General features: G+C 33.8%; 2 protein-coding genes across 10 annotated transcripts in view; one reads left to right on the top strand and one right to left on the bottom strand.

Moving 5' to 3' along the window:
- The first annotated feature begins 29 nt into the window (after positions 1-29).
- LOC106157514 (phytanoyl-CoA dioxygenase domain-containing protein 1) lies at positions 30-6,793 on the top strand. The gene is made up of 11 exons (XM_013533191.3): positions 30-196; positions 1,689-1,832; positions 2,323-2,398; positions 2,669-2,716; positions 2,987-3,042; positions 3,231-3,293; positions 3,726-3,747; positions 4,053-4,178; positions 4,739-4,861; positions 5,418-5,544; positions 5,795-6,793. Exons 1-11 carry the CDS (start codon positions 152-154, stop codon positions 5,844-5,846), a joined length of 882 nt encoding a protein of 293 aa, XP_013388645.2. The 5' UTR covers positions 30-151; the 3' UTR covers positions 5,847-6,793.
- Positions 6,782-23,743, bottom strand: part of LOC106180728 (rap guanine nucleotide exchange factor 1) — a 41,903-nt gene continuing 24,941 nt past the window's right edge. For 7 of the 9 annotated variants that reach the window (XM_087007642.1, XM_087007636.1, XM_087007638.1 and 4 more), the window contains 17 exons: positions 21,038-21,213; positions 19,658-19,805; positions 19,123-19,223; positions 18,655-18,858; positions 17,388-18,187; positions 16,705-16,982; positions 16,255-16,466; positions 15,797-15,944; positions 15,256-15,331; positions 14,125-14,154; positions 11,704-11,878; positions 11,260-11,445; positions 10,796-10,880; positions 10,210-10,383; positions 9,674-9,873; positions 9,319-9,450; positions 6,782-9,022 (listed from right to left, as the gene is read on the bottom strand). In XM_087007642.1, the coding sequence (XP_086863768.1) occupies positions 8,887-9,022; positions 9,319-9,450; positions 9,674-9,873; positions 10,210-10,383; positions 10,796-10,880; positions 11,260-11,445; positions 11,704-11,878; positions 14,125-14,154; positions 15,256-15,331; positions 15,797-15,944; positions 16,255-16,466; positions 16,705-16,982; positions 17,388-18,187; positions 18,655-18,858; positions 19,123-19,223; positions 19,658-19,805; positions 21,038-21,213 (3,261 nt within the window). In that variant the 3' untranslated portion in view covers positions 6,782-8,886. The remainder of the gene's footprint in view (positions 9,023-9,318; positions 9,451-9,673; positions 9,874-10,209; positions 10,384-10,795; positions 10,881-11,259; positions 11,446-11,703; positions 11,879-14,124; positions 14,155-15,255; positions 15,332-15,796; positions 15,945-16,254; positions 16,467-16,704; positions 16,983-17,387; positions 18,188-18,654; positions 18,859-19,122; positions 19,224-19,657; positions 19,806-21,037; positions 21,214-23,743) is intronic. The other 2 variants (XM_087007637.1, XM_087007639.1) reach the window with 2 other exon arrangements.

The raw sequence follows: 23,743 nt of genomic DNA, 5'->3' as shown, positions 1-23,743 counted from the left end.
GCGCCGAATTTTATATGTACCGGGAGAGATGAAAGTTTCCACGTGGTTTCTATATCAGATAAAAGCGGTCAGAGTTCAGACTTCCCAGTTTAGCTGTGGCCTTTCTTGGTGGAAGAACTTAATCAGGTCACGAAAAGATTGGCCCTGATATATGTCACAGCATACGGAGATGGCTTCCCCAGAGAAAGTGGCACAGGTATTACTGGTAGATTTATGGAAATTACTAATGAAATATGCTTAATTATTTGTTTCTTGCTATAGCTCAGTTACATGTGAAACGGTAGCCACCATTTGCTTCAGATAAAAATGATCTGTCAAGAATTTTATTGCCATTCGTTATTGGATTGAAAAACTACTGTACGCATCGCATCGGGTCGTTTAACGTTTTAAAAGTTATCTTGATCAACTCCAGTCGAACAGCTCTTATCATCTGGAGAATCAATTTACAGCATGTGCAAGTTATGTAAGCCCTCGCACCTGATGCTGGCGTATGCAGCAGTTGTCTGGTATGTGTGCCTAGCACTACTGCCTAGTAAGTGTATAGACACCCCAGTGGTGGCTCTTTAATTAAGTAAATCTGGTCGACCTTGATAGAGGCATGAGCTCCCAGTTAACCTTGGCTTTATCTGATATGTAAGTTTAAATCTAGGCCTGTTCAACAAGTTATCTTTAAACCTTTTTAGCCATGTACAAAATATGGAAGGCCTCGGATCTGAACAGGAACCCCTGTCTATGAAACAATTTAGGATGCTTTGCCCAAGGAAAAATATATAATTAGGACACCTCAGTGAAATTATTTGGTACCACAGGTAGCAGCTTACTATTAAAGAATAATAAAATGTAAATAAGAAAAGAAAAAAGGGAGGAAGTATAACTTGAGCTAGAGCGTATATAAGGCTTCGTTCACATGCAATGTCTATTTTCTTATTTCTATTTTCTATTTGCGCTATCTTATGATCACGGTCTGTGCCCTAAATATCCCTTTGGTAATTACTGGCAGCGCGAGCCAGTTACTTATAGTAACTTATAGTAACTGGCTCGCGCTGCCAGTAATTACGCCGCGGGATATTCAGGCCACAGACCGTGATCATAAGACATACCGCAAATAGAAAATAGAATTTAGAAAATAGACATTGCATGTGAACGAAGCCTAAGTCTTCCGTCTGCCAAGATGATCTGGGTCCCATTTTACTGATGCCTGTCTGAAGTGAAATAAACGTACAGATTAAGAGGAAATAAAGGCCTTTCTGTCTTGACAAAGCTTCAGTTATGCCCTAAATGTTTTTGTATGTTACAGTGCTCTTGCCCCTCTCTGAATTTCAAAGTTTTTCAGTTTGCTAGACCGATTTTGGTCATCCCTCATGGCTTTCATAAGGATTTTATTGTGTCTAGTTGATGACAAAGTGTGAGAATGGTGTAACACTATGTAGATGATCTAGCAGAATTGAATTTACATGAAATTTAAAGCATCAGTACAGGTAATTCTCTGTATCTTGTCACTGTATAGCCAATTATCATTTTTTTCTTTTACAAATCTTTTAGAATAAATTTTGTCTTTGGTATTGCCTAAAATTTATATTAACAGGGTCTAACTGGAATCTTTGTATAAGTTATGTTACAAAAATGTTTGGCTTCCAGTTGTAATGTACAGTATATATGAATATTACTGAATATGTTTTTGTTTATAGTTTTGGGATGAGGGTTATACCATCCTTGAGAACTTCTTGTCAGAAGAAGAATGTGATGCCCTAAAAGCAGAATGCCATGATGTTATTGACAAGATGGATCCCAAGGAACACCACACTGTATTTTCTTGTACAGGTCATGAACAGGTATAAAGTATATAGATTGTGTTGTCAAAGCCTGGCCTTGAGCTATCACAACTAACACAATAAGTTCAGTCTGCTGTGCTAACAGGTAGATTGTGTTGTCACAACAAGTCAGTTCCATTGTGTTTTCACAACTAACACACTAAGTTCAGTCTGCCAACTTCTTTCTTTCTCTTCCCTAAATGCTGGTAGAATTTAAACCAGTTAATGTTTGATAATTTTTTAAAGATACTGGCCTTTATTTCTCTTATGAGTGAGTAAATTCTAAGACTGCTTTCTAGAAAGAAGTTATTTATGCTCATAACTTTTTGGGACATTCTGTAAACATTGCATTTGTCATTTGTATACCCCTAAGCCATCACAGCACATTCCAAAAAGAAAAAAAATAAAAAAAAAAAAATAAATAAAAACAATAGTGCAATATATGAATGTGTAAAAAATGGTGATATCAATGATATTGAATTAAAAGTTGCCCATATGTTTAATTTTTTAGCTAAAAGAAGATTACTTTCTGACAAGTGGAGACAAGGTTAGGTTTTTCTTTGAAAAGGGGGCATTTGATGAGAAAGGTATGCAGTGTTTAACATATAAATAAGCAATATCATTATCTACACAAAATGAAGGATTCAGACTTAAGTAATGCAACTAATATATATATTATAAATGAATAATTAAGTCAGGTAATACTATGCTTCTTTGATTTGAGATATTTTCATTTTTTGCCACATTGATTTTAAATTGATTTTATTATTAATATGTGGTTTACTTTTGATGCAAATTTTATGTATTCTTTAAATAAAAATGAGCACTGGATTTATATCATAATATATTTGTTAAAGGTGAACTTGTAGTGGACAAACAAAAGTCCCTGAACAAGATGGGACATGGTAAGCTTTTTCTGCTTTTTTCATTAAGTTGGAATCACGCTTTCATTGTGCTCTTTTCAGAATTACATTTGTATCTGTTTTTAAGATTAATGTTGTCTTTTTAGAAAAGGTATCATAATTATAGGAACATTGGTTTTCCATATTCATGTCAAACACTTGAATGAATTATGAATATATTGATTAAAGAATGTATTGTGTTAGGTTTGATTTTTATTTAAATTTCAATTTCAGATATTGTATTATGACTCGATATTTCGTATGTTCTTTTAGCCTTGCATGCTCTCTGTCCAACATTTCGAAAGGTCACTTTCAGCGAGAAGATGAGGGTAAGCAGCTTTTTTTGTGAATGTCAAAAAATATGTGTAAATTTCTTTGCATATTTGTTGTTAAAGATTAAGAATGTGTTGAGTATCTTATTAAATCTCATCATCTTTTAACACACAAAAAGGAATAATAACTGGATTTGATACATAGAACACAGAAATTAATACTTTTGTTTTAACAAATTATCCAGGAAGTTGTGAAGAATATAGGATATGAAGATCCAGTGATATGCCAGAGCATGTACATATTCAAGGTGATTTCTTCATTGTATAAACTAGAAGTTTTTCTAAAAGAAGTGTTATGTCTCTGGTCCTTGCTTGGAAATTGCCCAGTTTCAAAGCCCTTTCAGAGTCTCTCTCCTTCACACCAGTAGGTGCTTGGTGGCTCTTTGGCAGTGACAAAGAGATTTTGTAGAGTAGAACTGAGTCACTGCTGGATTCTGAAATTCAAGGTGAAAGTACAAATATAATTTGTTGCTGTTGGTAAATTATAGTTTAGGAGTAAAATAGGTTACTGTCGTAACAGCCAAGTACTCTGAAATTCGGAGTAATTGAAGAACCATATAAGCAGATTTTATAGTACCATTAACAGATGGAGTATTTTGTAAAAAAAAAAGTAATATTTAACAATTGAGTAAAAAATATGAATTGTTATGAATTGAAATGAAATTTTGTTTTTACTTCAGAATCCTGGCATTGGAGGAGTAGGTATGTGAAAGTTTGAGAGAAGTGTTAAACAACTTTTATAAAAAACTTTTGTCAAACTATAACATAAAGGCTGTTTACCACTTTCAGTATTGAAAATAATATCTCCATGTTTAGTTATATTATTACAAAGAAGTAATATTATTATTATTATTATTATTATTATTATTATTATTAAAAAAGTAATATTGGATATCAGTGCTTAATTTAAGGGCCTGAAAAGTTAAGACTTCATCAAATTATAAACAGCTATGTGTCCAGGTTCTACAAACAACTTGTATCTTATGGTTATATACATTGCATTTTAGTCACTGCACATCAAGACTCCTGGTTTCTAAACACAAAGCCATTGAAACTGATGGGTGTCTGGATTGCTCTGGAAGACGCAACTTTGGAAAATGGTTGCCTGTGGTTCATCCCTGGTTCACATAAAGGTATTATACACCAATTAAAATCAAAAAAATATTATTCCATACATGAAGAAATTCATTAGGTCAGTGGGTTGTCTGTGTGTGCGCACGTGCCTGTGTGTGTGTGTGCATGTGCATGTGCATGTATGTGCCAGTGTGTTCATAACATACAGAATTCTTACAAGCTTTGTCATTATGTTTAACTCAACAAAGAAAAAAATCAATCACATTAGAATTTGGTCAACATATGGAAAAGCTTTTCTTTGTAAAATTGATATGATGCTGACCTTGAGATTGTTTTAATATGTCTTTTTTTCTTTAAATGTTCCCCTTTTAAACAATATTTTATTTAATTTTTTCAAACTTTTGTAATGAAGTGAAAGTTTCACTTGGTTATAACTATTAGAATTCTTTTGCAAATCACTTACCCACTGAAGTTCTTAAAATTTAATGGATGTAACTTTAAATTTGCTACTGCCTCAAATCTAAAATTACTTTTAAGAATCAAATTTTAACAAGTGCGGTCAATAACTAAAACATTCATAAACAACACCAGTGATACTTGTTTTGTACTCCTTTCTTAGAGGGCATCACTGATAACTACAGGATGATAAGAAATGCAGACAAAGATGGCCCTCCATTGAAGTTCACTGGGGCAGAGCCGAAGTATGATGATAGTAAATTCATTCCAGGGCCTGTCAAAAAAGGTAAATATTTGTATTTTCAGACATATTCAGGTGAGTGGTGTTGATTCCTTCTTTTCACTTTCAAAAATTAGATAAAACTGAGAGTGACTTTTTTCTTTTTAACTCAGAACCAACCAGGTGCAGGTGCCTTTTGCAGTCTTTGTAAGACAAGGTTTCTTCTCTAGAGTGCGTAGTTTTACTAATTAATCAATATTTCAGGGGCAGACCCAGAGATATTTTCTGACAGTCTTCCAAATGATCTTTTTTGACCGTCTTCCAACAGAAAAAAATAAATACTCATCAGTGTAAACTTGAAAATCTGACAGTCTTCCAGAAGACCCAGAAGACGACCTCAATCCGTCACTGTATTGTGACTTGAATGTCATGTTAAAGATAAGAAACTTAACAACAGAGTTTCTGTATTTGATAAGGAAATGTCATTCTAGTTTGTACAGATAACAGCAGGAGTTTAAAATAATCCTTTGAGTTCTACTGTACTGTGAACAAATTCCATCTTTTCAACAATTCGTGTTATTAACTTCTTGCATATTTATAACACCTATTTTTTGTTTTACAGGAACTGCTGTGCTCATTCATGGGGAAGTGGTTCACAAGAGTAACCCTAATAATTCAGACAAGTCCCGGGAGATCTACACTTTCCATATATATGACCAGAAAGGAACTGAATATAGCAGCATCAACTGGTACGTTTATCAAAGTTACCTGAATGTTTGGCATATGAAAAGGTTAAATTTGTTTGTCTAAAATTGGCAGTTCTTAAAATTTTTCTAAAAATTATTTTCATGCCTCGAGACATGTCAGCTTAACTGTTATCTTTTATTCTGTGAGATTCAATTTTATTTTGCAGATTCTGATGATGTATTATGCAATTCTTTTCGTAATCATTTGAAGTGTGGGAAAAGCTCTAATATTTATAATGTCTGTATTTTTCAGGTTGCAGCCTTCTGAGGAGATGCCTTTTCCACATCTTTACACTTTCAGTTAAACAATTGAAATTTTTCCTAATAAAAGTCATAATTATGACAATCAATCAAACATACCAATTATTATATACCAAAATTGCGACAAGACTGATCATCTCAGAGGCAGGAAGTATTTGTACAATCAGGAAGAATAATTCACAAATTGTCGCACAGGTGCACATAATTTATTATTAAAGTATTAAGCATAGGGAATGCTTTATAATCAGGGTTACGTGTTACACTAGCTTATATTAATATGTATTAAAATTAGAGGAATAAAAAAATATGAATGTTGCACCTGTTTTTTTTTTAAATGGAAAATTTATAAGAATGAATATAGAAAATGAAAACGAAATGCCCTCCTAAATACCTGTATATTTTGTAGTGGAAGTGCCCTTTTGTCTGCTAGTTTAAACTATTGAGGCGAGTTCTATGCATTTGCTTTTAATTTGACAAAAAGGGATAAATAATTGTACTTATCGACAATAACATAGTGAGCAAAGAGTAGGTGCATGCCTTAATTTATAATTATTCCTTATGGTTGATTAGTTTCACTTTTTATGTAAGTCTTGTATTTTTTAATATTTTTTAAATTGTAAGCTTTATGAAGAGGAACAGTTGTAGTATAAATTTACTAAAAGGCAGCTGTTGATTTTATGTAATTGTACTCATTCACATTTGGATTACTGAAAAAAAAAGTTATTTATCTTGCTGAATTACTTGTTTTTGGAGTTTACAGCTTGTCTTTTTTTTTTTGTTTTTATGAATATTTTTCTCTGTCTGGTGAAGGTATTTGCTAGGAGGTTAGGAATTGAAATTTTTAATGGCTAAAATGTATGCGGAAATGTACAATAATGTATGCTAATTTTTATACAAGAAAATGAACATTGTGAAATACAATTTACTTTATGATAGAAATTGTTCACATGGATGTATTAAAGCAAATAAACAGTTATCATAAATTAAACAATACCATTTTATTTTCATAATGAGCATCACATATACATGGATCATGCAAAAACTTTACAATATGTACACAATCACAAGTTGACTGCAGCAAGATGCATCAACATAATATACACAATTACACAGTGGTGAAAAAACTTGGGCATAGCAAACATTCTCTTTAAAACTGAAAGGCATAAGGAAATTACGGTGTGTTACTTATAAATGAAGATGCCTATAATGTATGCATCTTGACAGATATGTATATCACAAGCAGTTTTCTGTATAAGGTAATAGGAGAGATTGTTTTAAATTGATTGAAAAGTATAAAATTGGGAACATGCACTTTCACTTCAATTGATAAATTCCAGGTTATCAGTAAATCATTGAAGCATTATCCGTTAAAATATACGAGAGGATTCAATTTAATAAGAAATAAAATGAATGAATTAGTTGCTTGTAGCTGTTGGTAAAGTATATCTTGAAAAAAGTGTCTTTTTAACAAGAAATACTAGTTTGAAGTTTTTACCTGCCACGTAGTTCATATATATATATATATATATTTAGCTAATTATGCATTTTAACACCATTGTGTACAAGATAAAACAGTAACAGTTAAAACACTATAATCATGTATTGTTCATCCTTAAATTATGTGACCTTTGCACATCACATGATCATCACATGACTTAAAAGATGTACATGTACAACAAGAATTGTGAATGAGAATTAAAACAACAGACTTATCACATGCATATTATCATATATTGAAGAGGTGACCATAATATTACATTTTTATCTTGTATAAAATTAGCAAAATGCATGAATCCCTAATTAATGCAGTTTGCCATTATTTGTTTCAATAAATATATTAACACGCTATCTTTATATCGCTACACCATAAATTTCTATGTATCAAACAAACAACAATTCATTTGACATTTGGGAACAGATTGTGCTTCATAAATGGTGGCATTGCTTTAGGCGAGTTCTAGAGCACTTCCAAATGGCCTTTTTACTATAAAAGTGAACAAATCTAAATCCAGTCGTATGCATATCCAGTCTCAACTCTTAAAGTTTGACCAAAAGGTAATAAATGAATAAATAAATAAATAATTAAATAAAAACTCATCCCCTCAATTGCTTCCCACATTATCCTGGTTATAATCTACAACGCTCATGTCTGGACCAGTTCAAGACGCAATATTTTACAAACATTTACATTTGATACCCACTACAATATTCTTATGAAGGATTTTGCATGTTAGTTCTATAGAGTTGTAATGCACGAAACTTGGACGTCTTTCATGTAAACATTTTTGATAACCTCTGACATCATGTGCCTTGGTTTACACACATAAAACTGTGATCCCCCCCTCCCCTCCCCCAAGTTCCACCTTCCATTATTATCATTAGCATTAACATCACACACATTCTGATCTAAATATTATTGAGTTTTAACAAGCATTCGGGTATTAAATTAATCAGAATTTACGATGGCTGACCGAGGTATAGTGATAGTAAGGCAAATCACAACCAGTCTTCAATTCAGCATGTTTACATACTGTGACTATTAATGGAAGATTCCTTTCAGCAGTATTTAAAGATGTACAGATTGTGATAACATTAAATGTGTTCTCAAGCAGTAAACTATTGCACAATACTGATAAGATGTCTATTTTTTATGTCTACATGACAGGTTATCAACCAACCACTTTGTCTTTCCTGTCAGTTAAATAAAGATTTTTATATACCGGTACGTCCCTATTTCTTTGACTGAAGTCTTTGCTCTTCAAGATCAGACTTAAGCCTGCCATGATCTCCTTTTTCCTGTGTCTGTGACTATGTGACTTCTTACTTTCTTTTTTTCCAACATGTGCCTTTCAGTTTTTTTTTCTGTCATTTTCACTAAGATCATTTGACTGGATGCCTTTTATGGCAATATCACAGGGTGTCCATTTACCTCTCCATTTTGACTTGGTATCCATTTTTCCATCAATTTGATTCGTGTCCATTTCTGGCATTTTGACTGAATGAATTTTGACTGACTGTCTGACTATCACCTGTCTGTGTGACAGGTGTCTACTGTACTGCTACATGGTAATTTTGATTAATAGCTCATGTGTCTGGTTTTTTCCTTGTTCCTCTCGGCTTAATGGACTCTGAAAGCTGCCACTGCGCCTCTTCGCTCAAGTAGTCATCAAAGTTGTTGAAGAAACCAATGATCTTGGGATTCTTTTTGAATCCATAATTACTGAAAAAAAAAATCATAAAACATGATCGTCTGACAGCTTAGATTAGATTAATTTGAAGACAATATTTTAATTTTTCAATGTTTATTGAAGAAACATTACAACCCTTCTTTATTTTCATATTTTCTTCAATAACTTTGATATTTTGACTATTAACTGAAGAAAAAAAGCAAATAACCTTGACACAGCTGATGATATTCTTTACTGATGAAGAATAGACAGACTGGGGGGGGGGGGGGGGGAGGGTTGTCTTGATACAACTTCAAGTTCAAAAGCAAGGTACTCATTAAATACATACCACTTTTTGAACCTCTTCATATTGTCAAGGATGTTAAACTGCTGCCACCTTTTGGCAAAGTTGATGCTGCCCTCTGGGAGGTTGTTTGGATTGCCAATGTGAACAAAGGTAAGATCTTGAAGAATAAGACCTCTGGAAAAGTAACAGTTGAGAAAATGCATTTATGAATTGTTTAGGTTGTTAGGATATAATATATATGATACCATTCCTTTGGTAATTTTACTCATTGTTACGAATTTAAAAACCAAAGTAATGGTCTTACAGGTATTTCAGGGAGAAGAAAAATTGTATTTTACTGTTAATAATATATTCTAATTATCTAGAAGTTCTATGCATCAAAGGCCAATTCACTCACATGTAAGGGATGCAGGGAGGCTCAGTCTCTGCAAGGGCCTGCCTGTACGCTTTGAATGAGGACGAGCTATCAATCAGTTCACAAAATTCCTTCAGGGCGTCCATGTTTTGTCGCTGCCATTCCAGCCGTCTGATTGGAGCAGAATCCACAGCCGAGAGGAGGGCCAGGTAAGAGTTGAAGTTGTTATATTTTCTCAGATACTGAAAAGATATCAAACATTTTTAATATTGACAGAAGTCACATCTATCTTCTCCATTTTTAATGTTTAAACATTCCATTTCTATCTCTTAGTCTACATCCAAGATTGGGAAAGTCACTTCATGTTCAAACTGTATAATTAACATTCTTAGACTACTTATATCCTACAAATAATAATGGCCTCCAAGCCTCTCTAGATTATTTTTATCTGTATCTTGATTTACTTCTTTATTTTCCTAATTTATCAACAATAATGAGAGAATATGGCTTTTGATTACATGCATTTTTCTCATTTCTGAAATTCTTTCAAAATACTCTTAAATATAATTCTCCCTTACCTTCATAATTTTGATGAACTTGATAAAATATCTCTCCCTCTCTCTGGGGTCCTCCTGTTTCAGTATCAGAGACCTACACCAGTATGACATCTTGTTGAAATGTTCTGTGAACTCCGTAAGATTGGGACAACTTTCCTCAGACTGCTCTCTGGACCATCTTAACATCTCTGGGATCTGAAGAGAGGGGGGTAACAGAATAATAATAATTCTTTTTAAAGTTGCACTTCACATGTGCCTTACATAAAACCATACAGAGATAAAGAACTTCAGATCCGAATAAAAAGTTGATGTTATCATAATAGCACATTTTACATCCTATAAAAATGTTTCACAAATAAAAACATTTCAGTCCCAGATAGAGAACACTATAGAACTCTATAACACAAAGTCATCTGGGTTGGTTAACACTACCATATAGCCTGTTCTTAGACTTCTTCTGGATAACACTTCACAGTCAAGTTAAAATTCTTCTTGCGCATTTAATAAAATAGAATCCTTTACTGTATTTAATCACTGCTATGTCTTCACCCCCCTCTCCCATCTGCACCCCTAGCCACTGCCTCTCCAAAGGTACCAGTACCCCTACCTCTATCCTCTGGAAGAGCTCTGCATCCATCAGTGTCATCTGCTCTGCTATGTCTTGTGACTTGAACAGGGTCAGGTGCATGGGTCTGAAGAAATTACATAAATCACTGGGTAAAATATATCTATAATAAAAAAGAGCCTTTTCCTCCTAAGGGAAGTAGTAACTTTATCAATACAAAACACCAAAAATGTTTTCAGGAAGTTTACACCCTATGCCTATAATATGTGACTTAAAATCTCACAATCTTGATGGAGGAAATCTTATGACAAATTTGATGAAAATCATAATTGCTCTTTGGCGTGTTACTGTGAGCAAGGAATATACTGAAACATTTCAATATTTTGTTTCAGGTTTGAATAATGTTTATTGTAATTATATTCCTGAACATTTAATACACTTCTCAAAGGCAATATTAAACCAGATAAAATCCAAGTTAATTTTTTACTCGATAATGTAGATATTACCTTGAAGTTAGACTATGCGACGTCAGTGATGACATGTGATGTGTTATCTGATGCAGTTTTCTGGTCTCCACCTTCTCAAGAGCCTTCTTCCTCAGAATACGTGCCAGCATGAGTTCCCCGTCACACAGGAGCTGACAGACCTGGTCCAGCAGTGTCTGGATGCACTGTTCATTCAGCTCACTACCACTGGAAGTCAAATTAGTTTTAAAATTATGTCCCCGAACAGAACTCTGACACCTATTCTGTGGATATTGATATCAAAACTTTCTCTTGCAAAGGTGAAGAAAAGAAGCTAATTTAAAGAAACAAAACAGACCTTTTCATTAGAATTAAGCAGAGATATCATATATCTACTGTTGGGAACTTTTAGGACACGATGTTTTATAATGCTAGATAACATAAGTTGTATATTTTCGTCACATTCATAACTGAATACAAACTCACCATAACTCATCTACTACTCTGACTAGAAGTGAAAACGCGTTCCTTGAAAGACGTTTCTTTCCTGTATCTGACATATTGGCAAACTTCTGGTATCTATAGAGCAGCTTGTTGATGAGATCATCAGGAGAGATAAAAGTTCTGTAGGTGGTAAGGAATGCTTCTTGATACATAAAATCTGAAAAATGAAGCAGACATCCATTTGTAACCACATTAGCAACTTGTTGTCTGTGACTCTTGTTTCAATAGATAAGACAGTTTTCAGAAAACAAGCCTTTGCCTACTATTTGCTTTTCCTACTACTTATTTTGCTTCTGTTATGTTTTATCAAAATGAAAATAAAGATTCTTATTCTACAATAATTTCTTTTCAAAAATATGCCTTTTCTTTTCTGTTTGAAAAATTCTAAATCAGGATTCAAATATAGGCATTATTACTAAGATAATAAAGTAGAAATCAAAAGCCAAAACATTAAATGCTTTAAACCAGCTTGCAGCAATTTCTTTTAATATCACTGAGGCGTGCAGGTTTAAGCAAATTTCAAAATTCAGCAAGTCTTGTTTGAATCTATGTCAAATTCAATCCAAGTCTCTGACTTTTAACAAATCATCTTTAGAATCGATAGTTTCTGTATTGTTCTCATCTGTGAAATAGGCTAGAGAGTGTGCTATCTTGGAAATGACAAAATACAGATAAATGTGAATCTTTCTGAGAAAAAAATCAAAATAGGGTAAATGATTATTTTATGGTAATTAGTTCTTTGTATGCCCCTAGAACAGAAAATTTAGGTAACGTGAATAAAAACGATCGAATCAAAGGTGTGATTTATTAGTAAACACATTTAATTTTAAATTGTTCAAATTGATGGGATAAACATTGAGGGAAATTATCAATGGTTGACAGTTGTGGACAATTATGTCAATTAATAGGGAAGTATCATTGCCATTATTTTTTTTAGACATAATAGAGTTTTTCTTACAGAAACATTTTATTTAAGGTTGTATGAACAGAAAGATCAATGATCCATCATGCTTGGTAATAATATAAGTAAAACACATACAGCAGAACTTCCACAATCACCCTGTTGTTCAGAGCCTAACTGAGACCATGTTATTAACAAAAATGTATTCAGGATCTTCTGATTATATTTCTAATAGAGAAAAGTTCTCTGTTAGGCTTCGGAACTCAGGGTGATTGCAATGTACTCAATCAAAATAATACCACCATTATGTCAAACATTCAGACAGTTCATTTTCTCAACCTAGCCACAAATCAATGCAGATATTATATGGAATGATAGAGGGGAAGTTTGGGAGGATTTTAAGATAATTAGATGTCATGGTCCATGTCATGATTTTCACGATTACCCTGTCTGCATGCTATAAAGAACATTGTGCATTTTATATACATACTATATGGATCACTCCACATTATTTTTCTGTCTACATCATTTACCCAATATAAATAGTTTCTCTTCTTATCTCATAAATATTGGAATGAAATATACTATTCCCCTGAACTTAAAAGGTGGGAATTACAGCAAACAAAAGTTATAGGCAGGTGAGTGAGGGGAGGAGGGGTAACGGAGAAAAAATACTGTGGAATGATTCATATGACGTTGAGACTAGGTTTAAACATAACTCTTTTGGGAATCAGGCCCCTGGGGTTTTAATTGTTATGTTGATGGCTCATTCTTTTATCATAACACTACACACAGTCAATTCCACCATGCACCACCTTATAACATAAACAACAAATACTCAGTCTTCATTATTTAAGTTTCAACACACTGTCAGATGGATTTTACAATGAGAAAAAACACCAAGCCACCATCAAAGCAGGCAACTTTTCCTTGCAGAGTCAAATCAATAAATTTTTTTTGGATCAAAAACAGTTTTGGTAATGTTGTAATTGTAATTTATTTGGAATTAAGTTAATTCTTAAAATCCTTTAAATATAATGTTTTTTTTTTCTTGTAAAACACAAGTCTTGTAATACAATCTGCATGCAGCCAAGAGTCCATCATATGCATTTCAATTTTCTGTTTTACACCATACATCTCCCAAACATTTCCAACACAGCAAACTGAACTTAATACATTCAACTAACACTTCTACACAACAAAAAAACATAAGTTAACCACTAAAATATGCTTTTAAACATTGAAATATCAACCATACATTGAATGACCACTTATGAGCAGCAAATGGCTACCTGTGCACAATGAGGCAGTAGCACTTTTACAACTGGAACTAGCTTTCAAAAAATTTTACTCAAGAAGCATCAAAACTGTCTAACATGAAACACTACATGATAAGGAGATATTAGTAGATGAATCAAAGGAGGGATATTGTGTTAGATGTGACAATTGTTTTGGGTGTGACAATAGCATTGGGTGTGACATCCATTGCGTAGAATTTATACCTGGGTCATCGTCACATTCTATCCCACTCTCTGGAAAAGACAATACACAAGTGGCACAGAGTTAGTACATGGTGACACAGTGGCAAAGTGACACGTGACAGACACAACATGCTGGGGAAGCCAAGTATTTATGCAACTATCCTTATTTACACTTATGAACAGTGACTAATCATAATATAATCACTGTATCAAAGCTTAAGAAAAAGGTTTCAGTATTTGTTTCTATTACTACCAAAAGCATATAGTTGTAAGCAACATTTGCTGCTACTTAGCTTATCAGACTTCTCAAAGTAGGAATTATAGATGAATTCAGTGTAAATAAAATATGTAATAAAAATATCTCAAAACAAATTAGTGCATTTTTTGTCCATTTGATATCACATCAAAGTACAATTTCCACATTTTTATTCTAAAAAAAATGTTGAAATCTCTGTACATTTCTTATGTGTTGTGAAGTAAAATAAGCAGACAAAAATGGAAAACTTTCTTTTTTCCATCTTTGCTGAGAACATGTGCAGTAGTAAAGTTAGAATTGCTATCAGTAAAAGTAAACTATATTTTACAACTAGATTCAGGCAGTCTCATTTAAACAGGTTTGTGACAAAATTAATAACTATCTAAATAAACAACTACTGCTGAAATTTTGTCAGTAACACCAGCTTCAGTTGTTTTAAATTAGCTATTAGCATTGTTATACTACATAAAAGGTCTGAAACACTACAATGTTAGTAACTGTTTATTCTACACACAACTTTACTGTGCCGTGTACATAACAATTTTCCACTGACAGCTTTAATCAAATCAATCAAAATCCACTTTTCTCAGTTATCTTCAAACTGGCAATTATTCAACATTATCAAACAACATGAATAAATACCCCTTCCCCCCAAATGATGTTAGTAATTTTTTTTTAACTCAAAAGTTTTGAAAAGAAAGTTGATTCAAAAATGATTCAAAAGATTTCAAAAATGTCAGAAGTATATTTTTGTGACTTGAAAATTCAAGAAAAAGTGAAGTGTTTGAAAATGTTAAGTAAATACCGTATTACCCACCACAGCCATAAACTGATGAAAAGATATCCATATTACCCCTATTGTAGTTGTCAATCACAGTATAAGTCCAGTTACCTACCATGTTTGCCTGCAGCCGTAGCATGGACAACCAAAGCATCCACTGATCCCCCGCGGATTTCAGGACCAGATTCACCCTGCGATGAATAACAACATGCTGTAAGTGTCTTCTGGTTTATTTTTCTATTTTTGTAATTCATTTAAGCAAAATTTAGTAAGCTATCATTTATCCATAAAATTTTTTTCCCCCAACATTTGATGACTTTATTTTATTTTCTCTTTTTTTTAACTAGTAAAAAAATCTAATAATGTTAATAATGAAAAAAATGCTGACAGACATACATGTATTGCTATTTCTGCAATCATTACAAAAATGCACTTTCGTAATCTTTTTAAATATTTAATAATATAATCATTCACTATATGTAGCAGAAGGTGGTTGGGGTGTGGGGGGGGGGGTGGACAGAGGGGGTGGGGGTGGGGGTGGTTCAACTGTGATATATTGTAATTTCAATATCAAAGAAAGCAGCCCAGGCGTGGGTGACTGAAGATACAGACTGTCATTATTAGCAAACTCTTGTATTTCAGTATCAGAACTTCACCTTTTTCTTCCTAACCAGCTGGTCAGAGACATCCACATCATCAAGGGGGTTTAGTTCTGCAAAGTCTGAGTCTGTGTCTTTCTCTGGTGTGAATGACTCAGGCTCTTTGGTTTTTGGTGGGAGTAAAAATTTAGCTGGCTCTGACTCACTGGAAGAATTGTATATACATACATTTAGTATTCATGATAAAAAAAATCAATAAATGTGAGTAAAATTGGTATTTATATTTGACCTCATTTGTGTATTTCTCTTTATTGCATTTTGTTATATCACTTCTATTTTCTCCCTCTTTCAATATTTTCTTTATCACTGATAATGTATTTTAAATTAACAGGCTCAATCTATTATACTAAGCAAGACAAAAACATGAACTTTTAAGTAACCTTTAAATTCTACAGAATATTCTACATTTTTTTCAATTTAATTCAAATGCAGTTTTCGAAAATGTTTTGACTTACACAACTGTACTTGGAGGGCCTAAACTATCAGAACGAATACTATCAGATCTTAGACTATCAGACCTCAGACTATCAGATCTAAGGCTTTCAGTTCCCAAACTCGTAGTGTCATCAAAGGACCCTGTTGTGCTGACGGAGTCCATGAAAGAAGAAGTGTCAGACGTCCCCGAGTCAGTGGTGAATGTTGTGTTATTTCTACCTGACTTTTGTCTCTAAAAATTAAAGGAGATAAATTTTTAGGTGGGATAAAATTAAGTTAATTTTTTTTACCAGAGGAAATCATTCAAATGAGATCATGGTTACTCCTGACAAAATAAAGAAAGAAATAAGGAAATTAACAAAAAATTATAATAAGTTTATAAGAATAAAGAAAAACATGGACAATAAGAACAACAAAAATACGAAAAAAAAGTTGAAATTGCTGAAATTTTCAATTTGTATTCCTCTAACCTTTCTTACCAAGGTTCGTAGTTTGGGTGGAAGGGCTGGCACATGGAGACTGAGCAGGTCGTCGACCGAGGCTCCACTGCCTATGGAGAAAAGATCAGACTCTGGCCGCGTCAGGTCAGATATCAGGCTCATGGTATGAGAGCGAGGGTGAAACAGCTCCATCTGGTGTTGATACCACTGACTCTGGTAGTAGTTCTCGGAGTGTACAGAGTGCCGTGTGAAGTCATGGTGGGATGTAGGGTGGGAATAGTTGCCAAACATCTGCATGTATGCCTCAACTGAAAGGTTCATTGGGAAACTGAGTAAAGACTTATAATGATTTTGCTTATTATTTACAAAATATACTTATAATTTGGTATTTTAAATGCTGACGACTTTTATCAATGACATCTAATGTGGATCAAGTCATATCAACTGATGTCTTTTCGGCAATCTTTTTTTTTTCTTTTTGTATGCATTATCAATACATACCTTAAAATATGGATTCAGACAGAATATGCAGTTAAGAGCATTAATATAATTTGAACATATTCAATGAAGTCAACTGGTTACCACACCATTCGCAGTAAATTCCAGAATATGCAGTTAAGAGCATTAATATAATTTGAACATATTCAATGAAGTCAACTGGTTACCACACCATTCGCAGGAATTTACTATCTACAAGAAAACTAAGCACTCACCATGCCTTTTCTTTGGCGGAAGCGGTGGGGGTTTTTGTAAACTTTGAGAACTCTCTGTGCTGGAAAGGGTTCCTATGGAAGATGTCTCTGTACTAGAGAAAGACCCTTGTGATGTGGTGAATTGAGCAGATTTGGAGTACATTGCCTTTTGCTGGAAACTAGTGTAAGAAGCAGTGCTCTGGGATGTCTTCATTTGAGCTACCCCTGTAGCAGACGATACTGTAGTAACTGTAGATGTCACTACTGGAACCAAGACAGTCCCTGGATCTACATTGTCATAATCTGATGGATATCTCGTCCTGGTTGCTGAAGCACTGTTTCTCTTTTCTGGAAGAGGAGGGGGCTGTTCTATCCCAGTAGTTAGAGACTGAATTTTTTTCGTTAATTCATTTATGTCATCGATACCTCCCCCTCCTGAAGTTGTACTAGTAGAGCTTGACCAAGATGCTGTGTGGTGAATGAAATGTGCCTGTGTAAATCCTTCCATTAGGTTTTCTTCAGATTTACTACTGTCTAACAAATCCTCTCGTGACTGATTCAAACCAGATCCTACGCTACTCGCTGGTGAAGTACTAAGCGGAGACAAAAATGGAGGACTCAGGTTTAAAGAGTCAAGAGTAGTTGTGCTTGTTGTGCCCCCAAAAATACTGCTCTGTGGAGAACGGTGTGAGATAGGCGTAGATGAAGATCCCCCTTGTGACGGGTTATACTCCATTACATTTGAATTTGAGCGCTTCTTTCTCGGGAGAGGAGGTGGGGTCTCCCTTTCTGTTTCAGGGGAGTCCATGCTGTGTGCTGAACTACAAATGAAAACATAATGATAGATAATAAGTAAATAAATATACACATATAAACAACTTCAATAAATCAAATGATATTCAATGTAAATTGACAACAGCTGAAGAAAAATGATCATAAACCTTCCATGGAGGTCTTTACTCACACTTTTTTCAGGCTCAATCGTAAAAAATAAAGCATTTTTCACATTTTGTATGTTCTGGCCAAAAACTGATAACATATCAACCTAAAACTGTGAATGTTTCTAATGTTTTTCACTAGCTAAGATTTGATTCCACATAACATATTTTTGTTCATTTTATGAACCTGTATGTGGTCAACCTGTACCACGGACTTAATTTGTGCCGGAAAAATATCTGGAACTGGGTCTGCAATATCTAAATTTCAGCAGGCCACTGAGCTTGCAATACCTCCAGAATTTTCCACCATGTCTGTGATTTAATCATGATCAGTAACTCATATGTCCTACCTTCTATTCATCAGTGGAGAAACTCTGTTTTCAGGAAGTGGTGGTTTTGGAGGAGGTGCTCCTGGAAGAAGTGTGTTGTTGTTTCCATAGATGTCTGAGTCTTTAAAACCAAAGTTGTTATCGTAATCTCCCATGTTAGTCTGTTCTAGAATTTCTCTTTCCCTTGGAGTGAGTGGGATGTCTGGGAGAGACGTTCTACCTGGGCTGTGAAAGAGAAAAATGTAACACTTGAAACATAGAAAGAATATTTATAAATAAGAACCATTGTTCTTGGTATGAAGGCATTGTCTCAAATGGAAATTATAGCAAGAAATAAAAAATAATAGTTTTTCAACTTAAATTACTATTTACAAGAACATTATGCTTTAGTTCAAGAGATTTCAAATAGCATTTCTTGAAATAATACCTTTCTATTCCCGAAAAACATTGAAACAAATGTCAACAAATATTCCAAATACTAAAATGTACCTTTCAGGGTTACTAGTAGAAGAACCTCTGGATCCTGCAGACTTTGGAAGAGATAAGTACGACTTGTTTTGGAGCTTGTCAGATGAAATCTGAACCCATTCCTGAAAAAGAAAAAAGGATAAAACATTTGTAACTGCCATTTTCACACAGCAAATCAAATGCAACAATATTTTCTTATTCACTAAGCAACTTCACAAAGATACTTTGGAACTTAGTACAGAAAACAATGCCAAATGATCCTTAGTTGCAATTACCATTTATCCTTGAAATACTTGCTCATTGATCTCTGCTGATTACAAAAATACCCCACCCTCAAACCAATTAAATACTCCAAAAATATGAAAAAAAAAAAAAGAAAACAAAACAGTGACTTTCTAAATTGAGTACATTTTTGAAAAGGGCACAATTAGAAAAGACAAATACACCACCTACATGGATGACTCTGATCAACATTTTAATATAGAAATAAATAAATAAATAAAATATATAAATAAATAAACAAATTAATTAATTAATTAATTAATTACAAGTCTACCTTCAGTGCATCACTGACAGCTTTGATGATTTCAGCAGCGCCATCTTTATTCAGCGGCTGTTCCTCGTTGAGGATGAAGGTGTCTGCCCACTTGACCAGTTGTGCCAGCTTCTGGTATACTTTGTTCTGACTGGACAAAAGGACAGAGCTAGAAGAAAAACAAAATTATCTTAGTGAAACATAATAAACAAACAAATGCAAATAAAAACAATTCTAACACAAGAGGACAAGCTGATGCACAACACTTTCAGACAGTAACTTAAAACATCAGAAAATATCTTTACAAGTCATACCCTTCAGAATACCAAACCCAAACTAACAGTATGCAACTCTCGACTGATTTTAAAGCCTTAAATGTTACGTATAAATGGTGCTACAGAATACTTAAATTACTTAAAACTAGTTTATTTAAGATGCCTTGCCAAACAAATGGACATAAATCTGTGAGCTGTACACAGCTGCAATACTGAGTCACATTGGCAAGGGAAACCTGTTGTTAAGATTTTCCCTGTGCCAAATTGTAAAATGATTCCAAATGTTATTAAGTGATTTTCAATCCAATGACATTTATTTAGCCAGATATATACCCCCTGTCAGCCATACCTGTTATGAAACACAATACATTCAACATCTTATTTTATTACGAGTTTAGGGTACAATGTCCAAGTCATTGCATGGGTAAAAATTGAGAAACAAAAATTTGATTTCATTTGAAAGGAAAACATTCAGGCCATGAATTCTACAGGTAATACTATATTATAGCAAAAAAAAAAAAAAAAAAAAAAAGGTTATAATGACTGGTGTTTCCTTAATTATACCTAAGCATGGTAACATTACAAATCAGCTCATACTGTGACTCTGATAAACAGCAGTGTGGTACTGAGTCATGGCAATTATCTGGCTCTAGCTAGATTGTAAAATGTCCAAAATATGATAGTCCTAGGAATAGAAGTCCAGATACCATATATAATAGGTATTGGGGTCAGCATATGGGATGACTGTCAGCTGTACAAAATGAAGGAAAATGGGCAATGGTTCAAACTTCCTATTGTTCCTGTCACACAAGAAAAAGTGTGAGGAGCACTTGAAACCAAAACCTCACATTCGTACACAAATAATTCAAACAAGGTTTACTGAATCACAGACCATTGTATTTTATCAGCAGGCATCACAGAGCAATGAATTTTATCAGCACACATCATTTTGTGTTATCTCAAAATGGCTCTGTCCCCAGACACCTTCAGAGAAATGCCGCATTCAAATTCCAGAGTGTAAACATCTCTGAATTTGCTGTTATTTGAGGAAACCATTATTGTAACTTTCAGTGCATAACACAGCTGATGAAAACCACTTGCTGGATGGACTGTAAGAACAATTTACCTGTCTTGGTTTATAAAGTAGGTTCCAAGGAGAGAACTGAGATCCATCACAGCCTCCAACACCACCGTCACCGCCTCAGGAATCTGTTGAATCATCACCCCCTTGACCACTGCCTTCTCCAGGTACCCCAGGTACTGGAACACCTTCTTTGACTCCTGCTTGAGCTTTTCTACATTCTGAAAAAAAAAATACAAACATATTAAATGTTATGATTAATAAGGATTTTTTCCAGATAGTGAAAACAGATTCAAACACAATAAATATTAAAGATAATTATGGATTTTTTTCTAAAAACATTAGGTACTGGAACATCCTCTTTGATTCCTGCTTTAGCTTTTCTACATTATAAAGGTAAAATTCAAAACAAAATAAAGAGGAATACACATGCTCTAGAAAGTCTGGAGCATTAGTCTAGATGACTGGTGCAAAAATTGCTCAAAAGGTGGAAAAAGCATGAAACTTGGCACAAATGTTCTTTGGACTATGCTGATCATTTTCAAGGGTAGTGCCCAAAATTTTAAAGCGTTGCTTAGCAACCGTTGCTAAGGAAGTGATTTACCTTAGTAACAAGCTAATTAGACCTTTCTTGTTCAGTTTAAATGATTTAAAAAGACTTTTTATAATGTTTTAAGCCATCAGAACTATCACTATACTATTTTAAGGCATTAAAAACCCAAGTAAACCATTGCAACAGTTGCTAGGCAGCATATTACCCTAGCAACAAGTATTTAACATTATATATTTAATAATATATATTTAATAATAAAAATACAGATATCTCTGTAGCATTTTACATACGCTCCAGTTCCTTCTGTTCCCAGATCTTTCTGTTCCCATTCTACATATACTAACATGTTTCTTAATTATTTAAGATAGGTACATAAATAGTGTATGCTTGCACAAACCCAAATACAAATATCTCCGGAGATCTATCAATGACCACACCTAAATTATCTTTAGCGGGGCAAATGATGCACATCCAAACATTTTTTACATGTGGACAATCCCAAAAAACGTACAGAATATTTTCCCTAGCAGTATTGCAAAATTCTCAAATTCATAAGATAAGCATAAGTATTGAATATCCTATGATTTACTCTGAATTGGAGCAACTTCAGAACTTCTTAAATTTCTTGTGATCTGTTTCTTAAATGTTAGTTCCCAATTATCAGTACTCAAGGTTTTTTTTTTAAATATGTCTGCCATTCACCTTCACCTTTATCTGGTGATATTTTATGGCTTTGGAGGAGTTTTTGTGAAAAAATATCTGGATGGTTTGGTAACTTGTTTAATTGAGTGAATTATTTCTTGGATTGCTATGCTCAATTTACTTCCATGGGAAGAGATAGCCATTCAGATGGTAAGCTCTTCTGGATGATGAATTAGCCTAGAAAGTTAGTGTTAAGGTTGATTTTTTGTTGAGTTCCTCTAGACAGAGGGGATTTCAAATGTCATTTATAATATCATTGATGTAAAAAAAAAAAAAAAAAAAAAAAAACATTTTTACACCATCTTTTATGGAAAATAGTTTTTGCAATTTCTTTCAATTTTTGAGTTTTGACATAATGGTTGTGAAAGGATTTCATCTGAGGTTAAATTGAAATTTTCCTGAATTTCACTCAAAGAACCAATAATCTTTGCCAAAAGGGATAAGAAGTTGCTTTTAGTATTTTTAATCCACCTTTTGTTACTACCGATTACTGACATTTCGCCAAGAAAAACACTCTCCACTTACTCTTATTTTCTTCATAAAGAAGTCTTTTAAGCCATGTAAAGTTTAGGGCCTTGGTAAAATTTTTATTTGCGGTACCTTTTACCGCCCATTTTTGTAATCAGACGCCATCCTTGCTCATTTTATTTTGTATCTTGTCCCATTCCTGATAAAGTTACATATGATATGCATATTTTTAAGTATTGAGGGGGGGGGGGGGCTAGTAGGAGAGTTTATACATGCACAACGTAAGATGAGAAATACTAAAGGTGTAACCACTGTTGACTTTCCTATTATTGAAAGGTTTCTCAGAGACCAGATTTCCAAGATATTTTTCATTTTGTTCAATATTTTCTAAAAAGGTTTTTCACATTGTATTTTGTCAGTTTCCATTCTCTACCAAGTAACTTAAGTACACCTGCATGGTTCTATTTTAATTCTTTTTGTTAATCAATGAAGTTCAAAAGTTTCTGTTCACACCCAAAGGCCGTTAGATGCCATATCTTACTTCCACCAAGGCTGCTCTACAACAATATAAGACTATTTTTTGCGAGATGAACATATCTGAATCAGCACTACGGTGCCATGTCATCAGATACCATGTGCTCACTCTGGTTGGACTTGTGCGGAACAGGGGACCCTTGTGGACACATTTGCCAGAAGCTATTGACCTGCCCAGAGTTGCTCCAGTGTGCATGTTGGTGCAAATGTAGAAGCTGACAATGTGCAAGGGCAAAATGCACTGTATATTGCACATACAAGGGAGAATTTAACGTCTTAACTATTGCAAAGTTTTATAAAGAGTCGTAAGGTGATAAAAGCATGGAAATGGCTGGTTACTAACTTTGAACATGCTGCCTTAAGTATCTGCACTGGCAATGTTTTTGATCGGATGTGTGTAAACATCACACAATTGTTTCAACTTACTGGATAAAAAGTATGAACATTTTGCTCAAAAGTGTAGTTCTTAGCTAGTATAAAAGATTTGCCTTACT

The sequence above is a fragment of the Lingula anatina genome, chromosome 3, assembly GCF_051362555.1.
Source record: "Lingula anatina isolate TDL-2025a chromosome 3, LinAna3.0, whole genome shotgun sequence".
Classification (NCBI taxonomy): Eukaryota; Metazoa; Brachiopoda; class Lingulata; order Lingulida; family Lingulidae; genus Lingula; species Lingula anatina.
Note: the sequence above shows the minus strand (reverse complement) of the source record. Positions and strands in the feature narration are given on the sequence as shown.

Excerpts from the sequence above, each read along its gene's own strand:
- LOC106157514 (XM_013533191.3), top strand. The coding sequence starts at position 152 with ATGTCACAGCATACGGAGATGGCTTCCCCAGAGAAAGTGGCACAG. Across the intron at positions 3,294-3,725 it reads AGAGCATGTACATATTCAAG|AATCCTGGCATTGGAGGAGT; the intron begins GTGATTTCTTCA and ends TTTTTACTTCAG. Across the intron at positions 4,179-4,738 it reads CATCCCTGGTTCACATAAAG|AGGGCATCACTGATAACTAC; the intron begins GTATTATACACC and ends CTCCTTTCTTAG.